Source organism: Rhinatrema bivittatum, chromosome 5 (genome assembly GCF_901001135.1).
Source record: "Rhinatrema bivittatum chromosome 5, aRhiBiv1.1, whole genome shotgun sequence".
Taxonomy (NCBI): domain Eukaryota; kingdom Metazoa; phylum Chordata; class Amphibia; order Gymnophiona; family Rhinatrematidae; genus Rhinatrema; species Rhinatrema bivittatum.
Genome location: NC_042619.1, coordinates 73,915,987 through 73,929,898, shown reverse-complemented (window position 1 = coordinate 73,929,898; position 13,912 = coordinate 73,915,987). Strand labels below are relative to the sequence as shown.

The window sequence follows — 13,912 nt, the reverse complement described above, 5'->3', positions numbered from 1 at the left end:
AGGGACCATCGTTAAAGGCGGAGTCGCGGCTCCCGATACCTGCCCGGGTGAGGGTTGCCTCAGTGACCCGGTCGCAGAAAGGGTTGGTGCCTTTTCTGGACGGGGTTTCTTTGATGACGGCTTGGACGATAGCGAGGTCGATGATTTTCCTTCTTCAATGGTCCAAGACTTTCGGTGTTGATGCCAATGCTTCTCTACAATCCCCTCGGTCCTGAGGGGGAGTAGAGGAGGTCAAAGGCCAAGAAGTTGACGCCGGCGGTCACCGGCCGGTGGCAGATACTGGCGCGAAGTGGACTCTGCCGGTTCAGACGACGACAATGCAATAGACTGCGTCGGAGTTTGAGAATGGAAGAGAAGTTCCATTTTCTCCATTCTGGCCTTGCAACCTTTTGGTGTCATTAAGGCACATTTGGTGCAAGTCAGGACATCATGCTCGCACCCGAGACACATTACACAGACTTCATGAGGGTCTGTTATAGACATGGTGAGAGTTCAGTCCGGGCACCGACAGAACCCCGATGCCATGGCCTTTGAAAAATTTAGCCGCGGTACGGTCGACAGCCAGTAGGCCGCGAGGGCCAAACTCGACGGAAACAGACCGAAAACGGGTAAAAACTTATCGGAGTACTGCGGAGTCCAAATTTTGAAGGAGGGACCCCTGTGGGGTATAAAAGTTTAGTAATTCCGTGAGGAAAATTCCTGTCAGGAATCTCTGTGGAGCTCCTTAACCCGCGTGGCTACTGCTGCGCGGAAAAAAGAAGACTGAAGGGGGACCCCTGCTGGCTGCAGGTTTAGTGCCATGCTGGGCATGCCCAGTAGGTGCCAGTCAAAGTTCTAGAAACTTTGACAAAAGTGTTCCGTGATTGGGCTCCATCCTGTGATGTCATCCATAAGTGAGGACTACCATCCTGCTTGTCCTGTGAGAAACCCTTGTGCATTTCATCCAGGGCTGTACGGACTTTGGTGGTTACTGAATCATAGGGAAAGCAAAAGAACTGTCAAAGGATCTGTGAGCAAAAGTAGTTTAACTTTATAAATCAGGAAAATGATATAAAAATATATCCAAAGATTTGAAGATGCCAATCAGTATTGTTCAAATTCTGATCAAGAAGTGGAAAATTATGTTTTCTGTTAATACCAAGCCATGGTCAGGTAGACCAAGAAAGATTTCAGACAACTGCCAGGAAAATGTCAGGATGCAAAGAAAAACCCACAAGCAACTTCTACTGAAATACAGATTTTTCTGATACAAAGTGGTGTGGGTGTTTCAGCATGCACAATAAGATGATACTTGAATAAAAATGGGCTACATGGTAGAGTTGCCAGAAAAAAAAGCCATTGCTTCACCAATGCCACAAATCAGCCCTGTTATAATATGCCAAACAGCATCAAGAGAAGCCTCAAAAAACTTCTGGAACAAAATAATTTAGAGGGACAAGACCAAAATTGAACTTTATGGTCACAACCATAAATGCTATGTTTGGAGAGGAGTTAACAAGATGTATGAAGAGAAGCACACCATCCTTACCGTGAAATATGGGAGGTGGATATCTGCCTTTTTGGGGGTTTGTGAGCTACAGTGGCATAGGGAATTTAGTCAAAATTGATGGCATGGTGAATGCAGCATTATATCAGAAAATATTGAGGAGAATTTGCATTCATCAGCCAGGAAACTGCGCATGGGACACTTGGACTTTCCAACATGACAATGATCCGAAACATAAGGCCAAGTTGACCATTCAGTGGCTGCAGCAGAAGGTGAAGGTTCTGAGCCTCTTTGGAGAGAACTCAAACATGTAGTTCATGCTAGGCAGCCAAAGAATTTACAGGATCTGAACATTTTTTGCCAAGGGGAATGGGCAACTTCATCACATGAGAAACTAAAGGGCCTCATTCACAACTAACATAAAAGACTGCAAGTCATCATTAATGCAAAAGAGGGACATACATGATATTAAGAATTAAGGGTATGCAAACTTTTGAACAGGACCATTTTATTATTTCCTTTATTGATATGGGTTATTTAATGAGTAAACTATTATGCATCACCGAACAGCACAATTTGAAACATTAAAAACCAGACGTGTTTTGTCTGATCACTCGTTTTCTTAAAATGCTAACATCTTACAAATTCTGCCAAGGGTATGTAAACTTATGAGCATATCTATCTATTATATATTTTTATATTATTAGAATTATACAAATTTTGCAGCCATTAGTAAATATTATTGCTAGGACATCACTTGTCAACACCCAGGAGTTCAGATGAAAGCATTCTGAAATAAAACGGACAGGTAAGCAAAGTCCTACCTTATCTCTTGCAGTAAGAAACCGTGGGTCATCCTGAAATGCTTCTTTAACCAGTTTACTAAATCGATTAAATAACGTAAGCAACTGTTCTACATATTTCTCAGAATCCTACATATAAAACACAAAATTATCCTTATATTAAAATCAGTAGCTAGTTTACCAGTTATCTATTTCCCTGATATTATAACGCATAAATTAAATTAATAAAATTAGATATGAAAAAGGACATAACAATATTAAGAAAGTTTTATTTACTACATGGTCATTCAAGAACTTTCTGCCTACTTACTTATACAGCAGTTAGTTCAATTTTTCTACAAGCATTGGCTATTTAATAAGTATACCCTGAGAGTGCAGTAAAAGATTTCATTATACTTTCAGGACTAGAAATGCAAAAAAATCATCTTTGCTGTACATTAAGTTGAGGCTCATCGCTTATATAATACACATAAGATCTTTCAACCATTAAAATTAAATTTATGCAAGAAAATTAGCATCTCATAGAATTAGTGATATTTAATCTAACCATGCAACTTTCCATGTCTATTAGACAATTTATTCCAATAGACTGAACTATTAGGAATGGAATTACTCAAACAAACTTTTGCAGACACTGAGCAATCATTTCTTTGGTGGAAACAAAATAAATGAACATACAGCCCAAAAGACTCAATTCCCACCTACCACCCATTTTTGATGAGTCTGCCTGCCCCAAACCTAGCTGCTTTTTCTGGCTCTCCCTTTTGCAGATTCCGCCATGAGATTCAATAGCCACCGACAAGCCTCTACAGACAAAAGATACTGCTACCACAGCAGCATCTTTTTCATCTGCTTCCTGGGAACTGCTTCAACCCCAGTTAACCTAAGGAAGAGCTAAGGTAGTTCGTCCCAAACTTGCAACCCCCCTCAGTCAGTTGGGATTTCAGGATATCCACAATGACCAAGTGAGATAAGTTTACATACATTGGAAACACAGAGGTTGATTCTCAAAGGCATTTAGCTGGAAAACTTGTAAGTTGTCTAGCTAAATGGCAATTTTTCAATTTTGTGGGCACTTATCTGGCTAAAATTTAATCAAATAAGTATGGGGCATTTTAGGGCAGGAGAATGCCCGCAGTCCTGGCAAAACCGCACATGCAAAGGTTGCATCCTCTCGGATCTGCATATCCAGACAATAAAACCTGGAAAAGGTATGTAAGGAGGACCACATCACCGCTCTGCAAATGTCAATGGGAGACAGCAACCTAACTTCTGCCCATGACACTGCCTGAGCCCTAGTGGAATGAGCCCTAACCTGACTAGGTAACGGGCTTTCCAGCAGCAACATATGCTGGGATGACTACCTCCTTAATCCAGCGGGCTATTTTAACCTGCAAGGCCAGCTCTCCTTGTTTAATACCGCCGTAAAGAACAAACAGGTGACCTTTTTACCATAAAGGCTCAGTAACCTCCAGATACCGGACGATAGGTCTCTTGACATCCAAGGGTCACAACAGATGATACTCCCCTATGTCTCTCTCTCTGTCCAGAGACAGCAGGGAGATGGACTGATTCAAGTGAAATTCAGTGACCACCTTCGGTAATAAAGGAACAGTACGCAGGAGTCACCTGGAGGAAGGGCTCCTGGCAAGATAAGGCCTGCAGCTCGGAAATTCTCCACACAGAACAAATTACCACAAGAAACACCGTTTTCAAAGTCAGTATCCACAAGGACAGGCTCTGCATGAGTCGAAACGTAGGACCCGCCAAGAAATCCAAATGTAAACTCCATAAGGGTACTGGAAACCGCAAGGGAGGACAAAGATGTTTCACTCCTTTCAGGAAACGAGTCACATCAGAATGAGCCAACAAGGAACCACCATTCACCGGGCCCCTGAAACAGGCGAGAGCCACTACTTATATCTTTAAGGAATTAAGGGTCAAACCTTTATTCAATCCATCCTGCAAAAATTCCAAAATGAATGGGATCTTGGCTGAATGAGGAAGAACACCTTGATCCTCACACCAGGCTTCAAACACTTACCAAACTTGCACATAGGCAAAGGAAGTGGAGAACTTTCTAGCCCTAAGCAAAGTGGAAATCACAGCCACCAAATATCCACGTTTCAGCAAATCGAGCCCTCTCAAGGGCCAAACCATAAGACAAAACAGAGTCGGATCTTTGTAAAGAACCGGACCCTAACTTAGCAGGTTCCTGTGTGCTGGAAGTGGAAGAGGTGAGTCCCCCAGGAGCCACCTCAAATCTACATATCACGGCGTCCTGGGCCAATCTGGAGCAATCAAGAGCACCATCCCTCTGTGGTGCTCAATCCTTCGGATCAATTTGCCCAACATGGGCCACGGAGGAAAGGCATACAGCAATTTTTCTTCCAGCCACTCCTGCACTAGGGCATCAATCCCCAATAACTTCGGATCTCTCCTGCGACTGAAGAATCGTGGAACTTTCTCACTGCGAGAAGTCGCCAGGAGGTCTAGGAACAGGGGACCCCAGTGATCCAGAATCAGCTGAAATGCCTCATCTAACAAGGCCCATTCTCCTGGGTCCAGACTCTCCCTGCTGAGAAAGTCTGCTCTTGCATTGTTTTTTTTCCTGCTGTGTGTGAGGCTGAGTTCATCTGGATATGCACTTCTGCCCATTCCATAAGCTGATTTCCTGTGACACTTGCTGGCTCTGGGTTCCTCCCTGATGATTAATGTAAGCCACCATGGTTGCATTGTCCAACATTATCTGGACCGATCAACCCTGCAGCCTATCGCTGAACTGCAAACATGCCAACCGGACCATCCTGGCTCATCAGGTTCCAGGGAGACTCCTCTGTATTCCAGCGCCCTTGTGCCATCAGTTTCTGAAAGTGAGCTCCCCAACCAAGGAGGCTCGCATCTGTTGTCAGTACTAGCCAGTCCAGTGGTGCTAGGGCAACTCCCTTTCTCAGATGATCGGCCTGTAGCCACCACTGCATTTGGGAGGAGACTTCCATCGCCAGGAGGAGCTGAAGCCAATAGTCCTGAGACTGCTGGTTCCTCGAGACAGCAGGGAGCACTGAATAGGATGCATTTGTGCCCTCGCTCATGGGACCACTTCCATGGGCGCCACCATTAAGTCAAGTACTTGCAGGTAGGACCATACAGTCAGGCACAGAGTGTTCAATAACAGACAGAGCTGTGTCATCAACTTCTGAATGCATGCTTCTGGAAGAAAATCCTTGCCCTGCCTCCTGTCTAACTGAACCCCAAAGTATTCCAACGACTAAGCAGGCTGACGACTGCTCTTGGCCAGGTTCACCATCCAACTGAGCTCCTGCAACCGGAGATCTCTTTGCAGATCACTCTGTAGCCCTCTTCCAGCGACTTGGCTCGAATCAGCCAGTCGTCCAAATACAGGTGTACAAGGATCCTATCTTTTCTGAATTCTGCCTCCACTATCACCATTACACCTTGGAAAAGGACCTTGGGGCGGTGGCCAAATCACAGGGCAGGGCCCGAAACTGATAATGACATCCCAGAACTGCGAACTGCAGAAAGCATTAGTGCTCTAGTCAGATGGGAATATGAAGGTACACCTCAGACAGATCCATAGAGGTCAGAAATTCCCTGATTATACGGCCTTTATTACTGAGCGCAATGTTTCCATGCAAAAATGCATCACCCACAGAGGACTGTTGACACCTTTGAGATCCAGGATGGGACAAAAGGAGCCCTCCTTCTTGGGTATAATGAAATAAATGGAATATCGACCCATATTTCTTGAGACTTGGACACTAGAACCACAGACCCAGACTAAGGAGCCTTGCCAATGTAGATCCACTGCCTGCTTCTTCTGTGGTGAATGGCAGAGGGATACCATGAACACGTCTAGAGGAACACTGCGAAACTCCAGCGCATATCCATACCATATCACATCACTTCCAGGACCCATTGATCCAATGTGACCTCGAACCAGCTTTGATAGAAGAGAGGCATCCCCCTATATCCTGTTCCTAGGGGGTGGGTTGGCAAACCTTCATAGAGAGGATCAGAAGATTCCACTTCTTGAACCTGCACTCCCCTTCTTGGCAATCGGGAACAAAAGGACTGAGACCTATCAAAAGGTCGCGTTCTCTGAAGGGCTGCTCCTCTATAGGGACAAAATGCCTGCATCCTCTAGTACAATCTCTCATGGTAAAAAGAGCATGGCATCTGCTTCTTATCCTCTGGCAAACGAGGAACCGGAGATTTGCCCCACTTACTGGCCAATTTTTCCAACTCACTCCTAAATAGCAAGCCTTTAAAGGGCAATTTGGTAAGGTCGCATCAGCCAACCAATTTCTCAGCCATAACTGATGCCTGGCTGTTACTATGGAAGCCACTCCTCTGACTGAAGGGCAGACCAAATCACAGCCCATATCTGCCAAGAAAGCAGCAGCTGACTCCATAACTGCCCTGGAGTTCACCCCAGAGTCATCGACCTCCTGGGAGAGAAGCAAACAAGATCAAGCCACCAGGGAACTAGGAGCAATCTGCAATGTCATTGCCACTGCATCAAATGCTTGCTTAAGCATAGTCTCAATCTTTGTGTTATGAGCATCCTCATGGATGCTCCTCCTTCCACGGGAATAGTGGTCCACTTGGAGACTGCACACACAAGTGCATCTACCTTCGGAAAATGTAAACGTTATCTTGCCACTGGATCCAGAGGGTACAGGCCCTTCCAAAACCAGATCCCTTTTGAAATTAGCCTTTGGGGTGCTCCACTCAAGATAAATTAATTCTTGAATGGCTTCCATCACAGAGAAAAAAACAAGAGGCCTTACGCAAGGAAACCAAAATTGGAGTTTTCTTCGGCTCAGTCACAGCGTTTGCCCCGGGAACTCTGAGCATTTTCAAGGTTTGGGAAATCAGAGCTGGCAGTTCATCTTTATGAAAGAACCATAACAGTTCTATAAGGTTCTAATCCTGGAGAAATTTCACCATCCTCAAGGAAGTCAGGATGGGGGGTCATCTGTGCCATCTGGACCTCCATCGGAAAATGCCACTGCCGGTCTTAGCAGTACGCAGGCGCTTAACAGTAGGTCCCAGCAAGGTTCATACCTGTGACTCTGCTCTGGGAGGATTAGAGAGGGTTAAAGATTGCACCTGGAGAAAGAATTACAATCCCTGGAAACAAAGTACCCATGAAAAGGTAGAAGCATCCAATCCAGGAGGTACTTGAGACACACTCACTGAGCTAACATCCCCTGTTGAGGAACCAGTTAGGAAAGATCCAAAATCAGTTGCCCCACCTGAACCGTCTGTACCCAGGCCTATATCCAGCTGAGAAGAGCCAGGCTTAGTGAAATAAGAGAAAGGCAATTCTCCCTGAGCCTCCAAACAGTGCTAGTACAAGTTAGCGGGCACTCATAATGCCTCTATAATCACTCCATGGTGAGACCACATCTTGAATACTGTGTGCAATTCTGGTCGCCACACCTGAAAAAAAGAAAGATATAGTTGCACTGGAGAAAGTGCAGAGAAGGGCGACTAAAATGATAAGTGGCATGGAATGGCTGCTCTATGAATTAAGACTAAGGAAGATGGGGCTGTTCAGTTTGGAGAAGAGACTGAGGGGGGATATTACAGATGTCTACAAAATCATGAAAGGACTTGAACAAGTTAATGTAAATCAGTTATTTACTCTCTCAGATAACAGAAAATCTAGGGGGCACTCCAAGAAGTTAGCAAGTAGCTCACTGAAAACAAAATCGAAGAAAATTCTCTCATTCACCACATAGTTAAGCTCTGGAATTCATTGCCACAGGATGTGGTTACAGCAGTTAGAGGAAAAATCCATAAACTGCTATTAATTGTTTGTGTACCTGCCAGGTACTTGTGACTTGGATTGGCCACTGTTAGAAATAGGATACTGGGCTTGATGAACCCTTGGTCTGACCCAGTATGGCAATTTTTATGTTCTTATTTCCACATTAACAGTGTGTACCCGGTTTGAATGACTGGAAATGATGCTTGCTTAATCTTTAAGTGTCTAGAGCATTTCCTAAGTTTGGGTTCCCTCCTGACACATTTTCTATGAAACACGACCCATGTCAGGGGACCATCTACCCTTGTCGAACTTTTGGGCTTTATGCACACTCCTTTTCAATCTTCTTAAATAAAGCGGTTATGAATGCTTTAAGAATTTTATGGACATTAATGATTTAATCTTTCCACAAGTTCTGTTACTTTGCAGGAAGCTCATAATAAATATAAACAATTTAAATATCTTAAGAACACAGGAAACAAAGGTTTTAAAATGGGGGGAGGGGGGGGAGCCAAGTCACAATTAGGTTTATAACTTTTATTCAAAAAAAGCAAGTAGCCAAAGAAAAATATCTTTGTAGAAAAGGAAAAAAAAACCTTAGGAATAAGACAAAAAGGTAACAGAACCAAAAGGCAAGCTGTTGTGAACACTGTAGTAGAAAAGTTAAGTAAATGAATGTAGGCAGCACTATTGCTTTAAAGGGCCTATTTACTAAAGTGGAAAATACGCTTTAAATACATTCAGTTTTTCCTCCTCCCACCATGAACGCTGGATTTATTAAAAGATGTTAAGCCTTTAGTGAATCCCTCATTCATGGTAACATATTGCCTGCTCTTCCACCCTTTATCAATGGAGCAGTAGCACCAAAGGTCCACAAAGAGTCAAACCCCACTCCCACCAGAGAGTCAGCTTGCCCTCTGCTTAGCTTTAAAAAGGTTTTGAGGCCCAAAATTCCCTATTCTTCCCATCCCTCCTACTCTGGGGTTTCAAGGTGGGGGTTCTGAGGCTGAGCCTCCAAGATCTTCCTTACACTCCCTTCACCAGACCCTTTAAAGTCATCTCAGGGTCCCCTCCTCCCCTCAGTAGAAGTGATACTCCGTTGCTTCTGCCCCACCGGTGTTGAAATTCAAAATGTTGCTGGCTGTCCTTTGCTCCACACATGCAAAACCAGAAAAATATATATGTAAAATGGGATCTCATCTCAAGCTTGTGATGTTATCTTACTCTCTACAGCACAAATATGCTTAAAGCACCCCTCCAGAGAACAAGGTCACTATTACATCAAGATCTCTGTCCTGCCTTTGTGCATTTCTTCCAGGTTATATCTGCTCAGTTTATCAGCTTTAAATTTTTTCTTTGCTTGGGTGTCACAATAAGGTATCACTGTCAACAGCTAAGCTTCAAATATCACTTTCCATGTACAGTAAATAAATTTATCTAGATTGATAACCACATTTTTATGTACTGTACTAGTTATTCATACTGTCTCTCATGCAACTACTCTCGCCCCAACTCTTTTCTCCAGATGAAATAAGATGTTCCCTCAATGAGCAATTGATTATATCTGCATTGAAAAGTTTGTTTAATGGATGAATTCTGACACTTACAGTAGTAATAGTTTCAGCAGCTGCTACCATATCTGCTAATCCAGCACTAACAATATGTTCTTCCAAATCTTTTAACATGGGCTCAATTCCATTAGGAACTTTATCCATAAGTGAGAACATTAAATGTAATTCTGGAAAAAAAGTCAAAATTCTTATTTAGATAAATAACTAGAAAACTGTACATATACTTCAACTGATCAAACTTAATAAAGTCACAGAAAAAAAGAAAAATCTAAGAATTCCACCAGTCAAAATGTTATTTTTTTTTTTATTATTTCCCTTACAGAGACATGGCAGATAAAGACAGGCAAGTCACATGACTTGAGTTAAACATATCTATTGATACATTAGCAAAATACAAAACATTAAATTACTGTCAGCCAAAAATGCTATGGTCTACTTCTTTTGACCTCATCACAAAATAGAAAAGACGAAAATGCCAAACATTTCTATGTAATGAAATAATTCTAGCACTTACTTTCTGTTTCATTTCGTTTGATCATGCCTTGGCATTCAGCTAAAATAGTTTCTTTAAATGATGTCACAAGTGCATTCACACAGCATTCCATCAGCTGCAATATGAAAATTGGAACAAAATGAGTAAAAAGCATGACCTTAAAGAAAAGTTATCTGTTAGCCTTGATGCCCAGAGATTCCCTTGATTTAGCCAAAATCTGCCTTATTTGGATAAAACCTATCACAGCAAAGTGCAAATAATTTTGAAAGCAAAAGTTAGGACTGACCCTGTACTGCATCCTGGGAAAGGATGGGACATCATATTTAAAATAAATGGAAAAAAATCTTGAAGCTTCCATGTACAGAAACTTTTGTAGCTGGATTTACCATTTTTATCATGCATTTATTTGGAGGCTATTACTCTAAGTATTCATTTTCTCACAAAAACTTAATTTGTTTCATGAAATCTTTTAAGTATTGTAAACAGGATAGATTTATCAAAATGTTTCTGCTGGTAGCAACAGGACAACTTTTCAATGAAAAAATTCCTTTCAAGCTTAACGGCACCACAGTTAATGGATGCAGCAATTCTAACTGTACAGGAGAAAAGCATCTGTATATATGCCTTTATCAAGGCCCGAGTCCAGACAGACTCCTGATTTAAAGAAACTTAACCTTGGGCTGGCTTAGTGGCAGTGTTGTGTAATGCCATGCGAGAGGATGCCAGTTCAATCCCAGAGTTGAGTTTTCCGCACTCCAGAGGAAGGAGTCATGGTCATCATTAAATGCAACAACCAGTGGTCTGATTTAGAACCCATAATATAGGGTTTTGGAAGCAGGAAAGGTGAATGGCTGCTGACCTGTGGACTTATTGCTGCCCAGACTTGAAAAATTAGGAGAGTCTATTAAAATAGGGGGAAAGTCCCCTGGTAGTTGTGAATGAAGGCTCATGGCTCCAACTAAACTGATACGGACATACCAAACACTACACGTTCTTATTCTTGTTAAATTTCTATCGTCTTATTCTTCTTCTTTTCCCAGTTAGAACCATCCTTGTTTTATTGTAACTGATTTTTTCTGTGCACTGTTATAACTTGTTATAATTTGTAAATATATAAAATGTATACTCATGTTATATTTATACACGTTTATAATGTATTGATCACCCCTGTTTTATGTAAACCGACATGATACGAATCTCCGTGAATGCCGGTATAGAAAAACTCAAATAAATAAATAAAAAATCCCAGTACCACTTTCAATTGAGCTGGTAAAAAAAAAAAAAAAGGGGAAAAAAATAAGCCTTACAAGCATACAAGTCAGCTAGGTTGAAATTCTTCCCTAAAAATGCCTAGGATTTAAATATAAAAATCCAAAATTCCTCCATATTGTACTTATATTCTCTTAATCAAAGGTTTGTTAGACCTTTTAAACATCAGGAATTAATAATGAAAAATCCTTTGACTATTTAGTTTAAATGGTCCTTTTTAATTCATTTTTTGTTGTTTTTTCATTGCAATAACATTTAAAGTCAATTTTGTCCATTTACCTAAGACTGTATACTCATGGGGTCCAAATTTGAAAGAGATGATTGCCACAATTAAAAGAAAGGTAATTTAACAATGTTAACTCGATTCTGTAAAAGGACACTTTCAGTGTGGAAGTTGCCCGATGTATATCAATACCATAATAAGTCTAAGTCTGGATTCATCCGAAAACCGAACTAATTTTGAAAAGTCATCCAGATTGCAACTCCTCTAGAGTCATATATGCGATCCAGTACCCTTGTAACTTGGTATATGTTGGACACACATCAAGCACAATTTGGAGTCATCTCACTGAACACAAGAGCCGATTAAACAGTCACACTGAATGCACCTATGGTGACACATTGCATGGAAAACCAGCACCTTTTTCAAGATCTCCTATGGGTGGTGTTGGAACAAGTGCTGGTTTCCCTTAGGGGAGGGAATTTTTCAGCTACATTAAATAAATGAGAATATTGGATTTATACTTCGGACACAGTAGATCCTTATGGTTTAAATGAACAACTACATTGGTACTCACTGATTTAGTATAAAATTAGTATTTTTTATTATGTTGGACAGAAGCATTATCATGTGATATAGTCATTTCTGGTTCTTCCTGCTTTTAAGAACAATGTATATACGTTTCAGGTGCAGATGCCATGGGACCATTTGAACAATAGTCTATGTTCACAGAGGTGCTTAATGATACAAGAATTCCGGGTTTGCCCCTGACACCGAAGGATTTGAAACATAGCACCATATTGTTGAGATTACTTACCTGATAATCTCCTTTTCCTTAGTGTAGACAGATGGACTCAGAACAAATGGGTATAGTATCCGCGTGCTAGCAGTTGGAGACGGATCTGACGTCAGCACGGGCGTATATATACCCCGACAGGAAGCGTAGCAACTTAGTAATCTTCCTTGCAAAAGCTGTTATGGATGTGTGTACTGATGCTCAGTGAAAAGTGAAAATAGGATTCCCCTGACCGATTGATAGTAGCTGGAGACCGCCAGCATTCCCAACAGGAAGGCTTTGACACCTGGTAGAGTGTATGCTCTTATGTAAACAAATGGCATGACTTACCTTGAATCGGTGAAACCCATGTACACAGGCAGCTGGGCGGGATGCTGAGTCCATCTGTCTACACTAAGGAAAAGGAGATTATCAGGTAAGTAATCTCAACATTTCCTGGCGTGTAGCCAGATGGACTCAGAACGAATGGGATGTACAAAAGCTTTACTCCCAGCCTGGGCGGGAGGCTGCCTGAGGACCATGTAGGACCGCCCTCGCAAATGCTGAGTCCTCCCTAGCCTGGACGTCCAGACGGAGGGAGGACCATGTCGCCGCTTTACATATTTCTGCAGGCGACAGCATCCTGGATTCCGCCCAGGATGCCGCTTGTGCTCTGGTAGAATGAGCCTTGACTTGTAGAGGCGGAGACTTCCCAGCCTCCACATAAGCTGCTCTGATAACTTCTTTAATCCAGTGGGCGATGGTGGGCCGCGAGGCCGCTTCACCTTGCTTCTTCCCGCTGTGCAGGACGAACAGATGGTCCGTCTTTCGTAGTTCTTGTGTCATTTCCAGATATCTGGGCAGCAATCTGCCAATGTCGAGATGGCGTAATAAACGCCCTTCTTCAGATTTCTTCAAACCCGCCGTGGTAGGCAAGGATATGGTTTGGTTAAGATGAAACTGTGAAACCACTTTCGGTAGAAAGGAGGGAACAGTGCGAAGATGGATAGCCTCCGGAGTGATTCTGAGAAATGGATCCCGGCAGGACAGTGCTTGTAGCTCAGATGTGGCGTGCTGAACATACAGCCAGCAAGAACACCATCTTCAAGGTTAGAGAACGGAGAGACAGGCCCCGAAGGGGTCTGAAGGTGGATCCCGCGAGGAAATCCAAAACAAGGTTGAGGTTCCATAAGGGCACTGGCCACTTCAGTGGCGGACGAATATGCTTGACTCCTTGCAGGAAGCGAGAAACATCTGGGTGCTTGGCGATGGTCTTGCCATCCCTCCTGGGGCCATAGCAAGACAGCGCAGCCACCTGAACCTTGATGGAGCTGAGGGAGAGACCCTTCTGAAGTCCATCTTGCAGGAAATCCAAGACAATAGGGATCGAGGTCACATGTGGATTGGTGCCGTGAGTGTCGCACCATGCTTCAAATACTCTCCAGATCCTTACATAGGTGAGGGATGTGGAAAACTTGCGAGCTCGGAGGAGTGTATCTAT

The 13,912-nt window shown here is 42.8% G+C and overlaps 1 protein-coding gene across 3 annotated transcripts in view; it reads right to left on the bottom strand.

Annotated features, from left to right (window-relative positions):
* CUL5 (cullin 5) overlaps positions 1-13,912 on the bottom strand; it is a 281,644-nt gene that overhangs the window by 155,997 nt on the left and 111,735 nt on the right. For all 3 annotated transcript variants that reach the window (XM_029602461.1, XM_029602459.1, XM_029602460.1), the window contains 3 exons: positions 10,169-10,262; positions 9,691-9,821; positions 2,311-2,418 (listed from right to left, as the gene is read on the bottom strand). In XM_029602461.1, the coding sequence (XP_029458321.1) occupies positions 2,311-2,418; positions 9,691-9,821; positions 10,169-10,262 (333 nt within the window). The remainder of the gene's footprint in view (positions 1-2,310; positions 2,419-9,690; positions 9,822-10,168; positions 10,263-13,912) is intronic.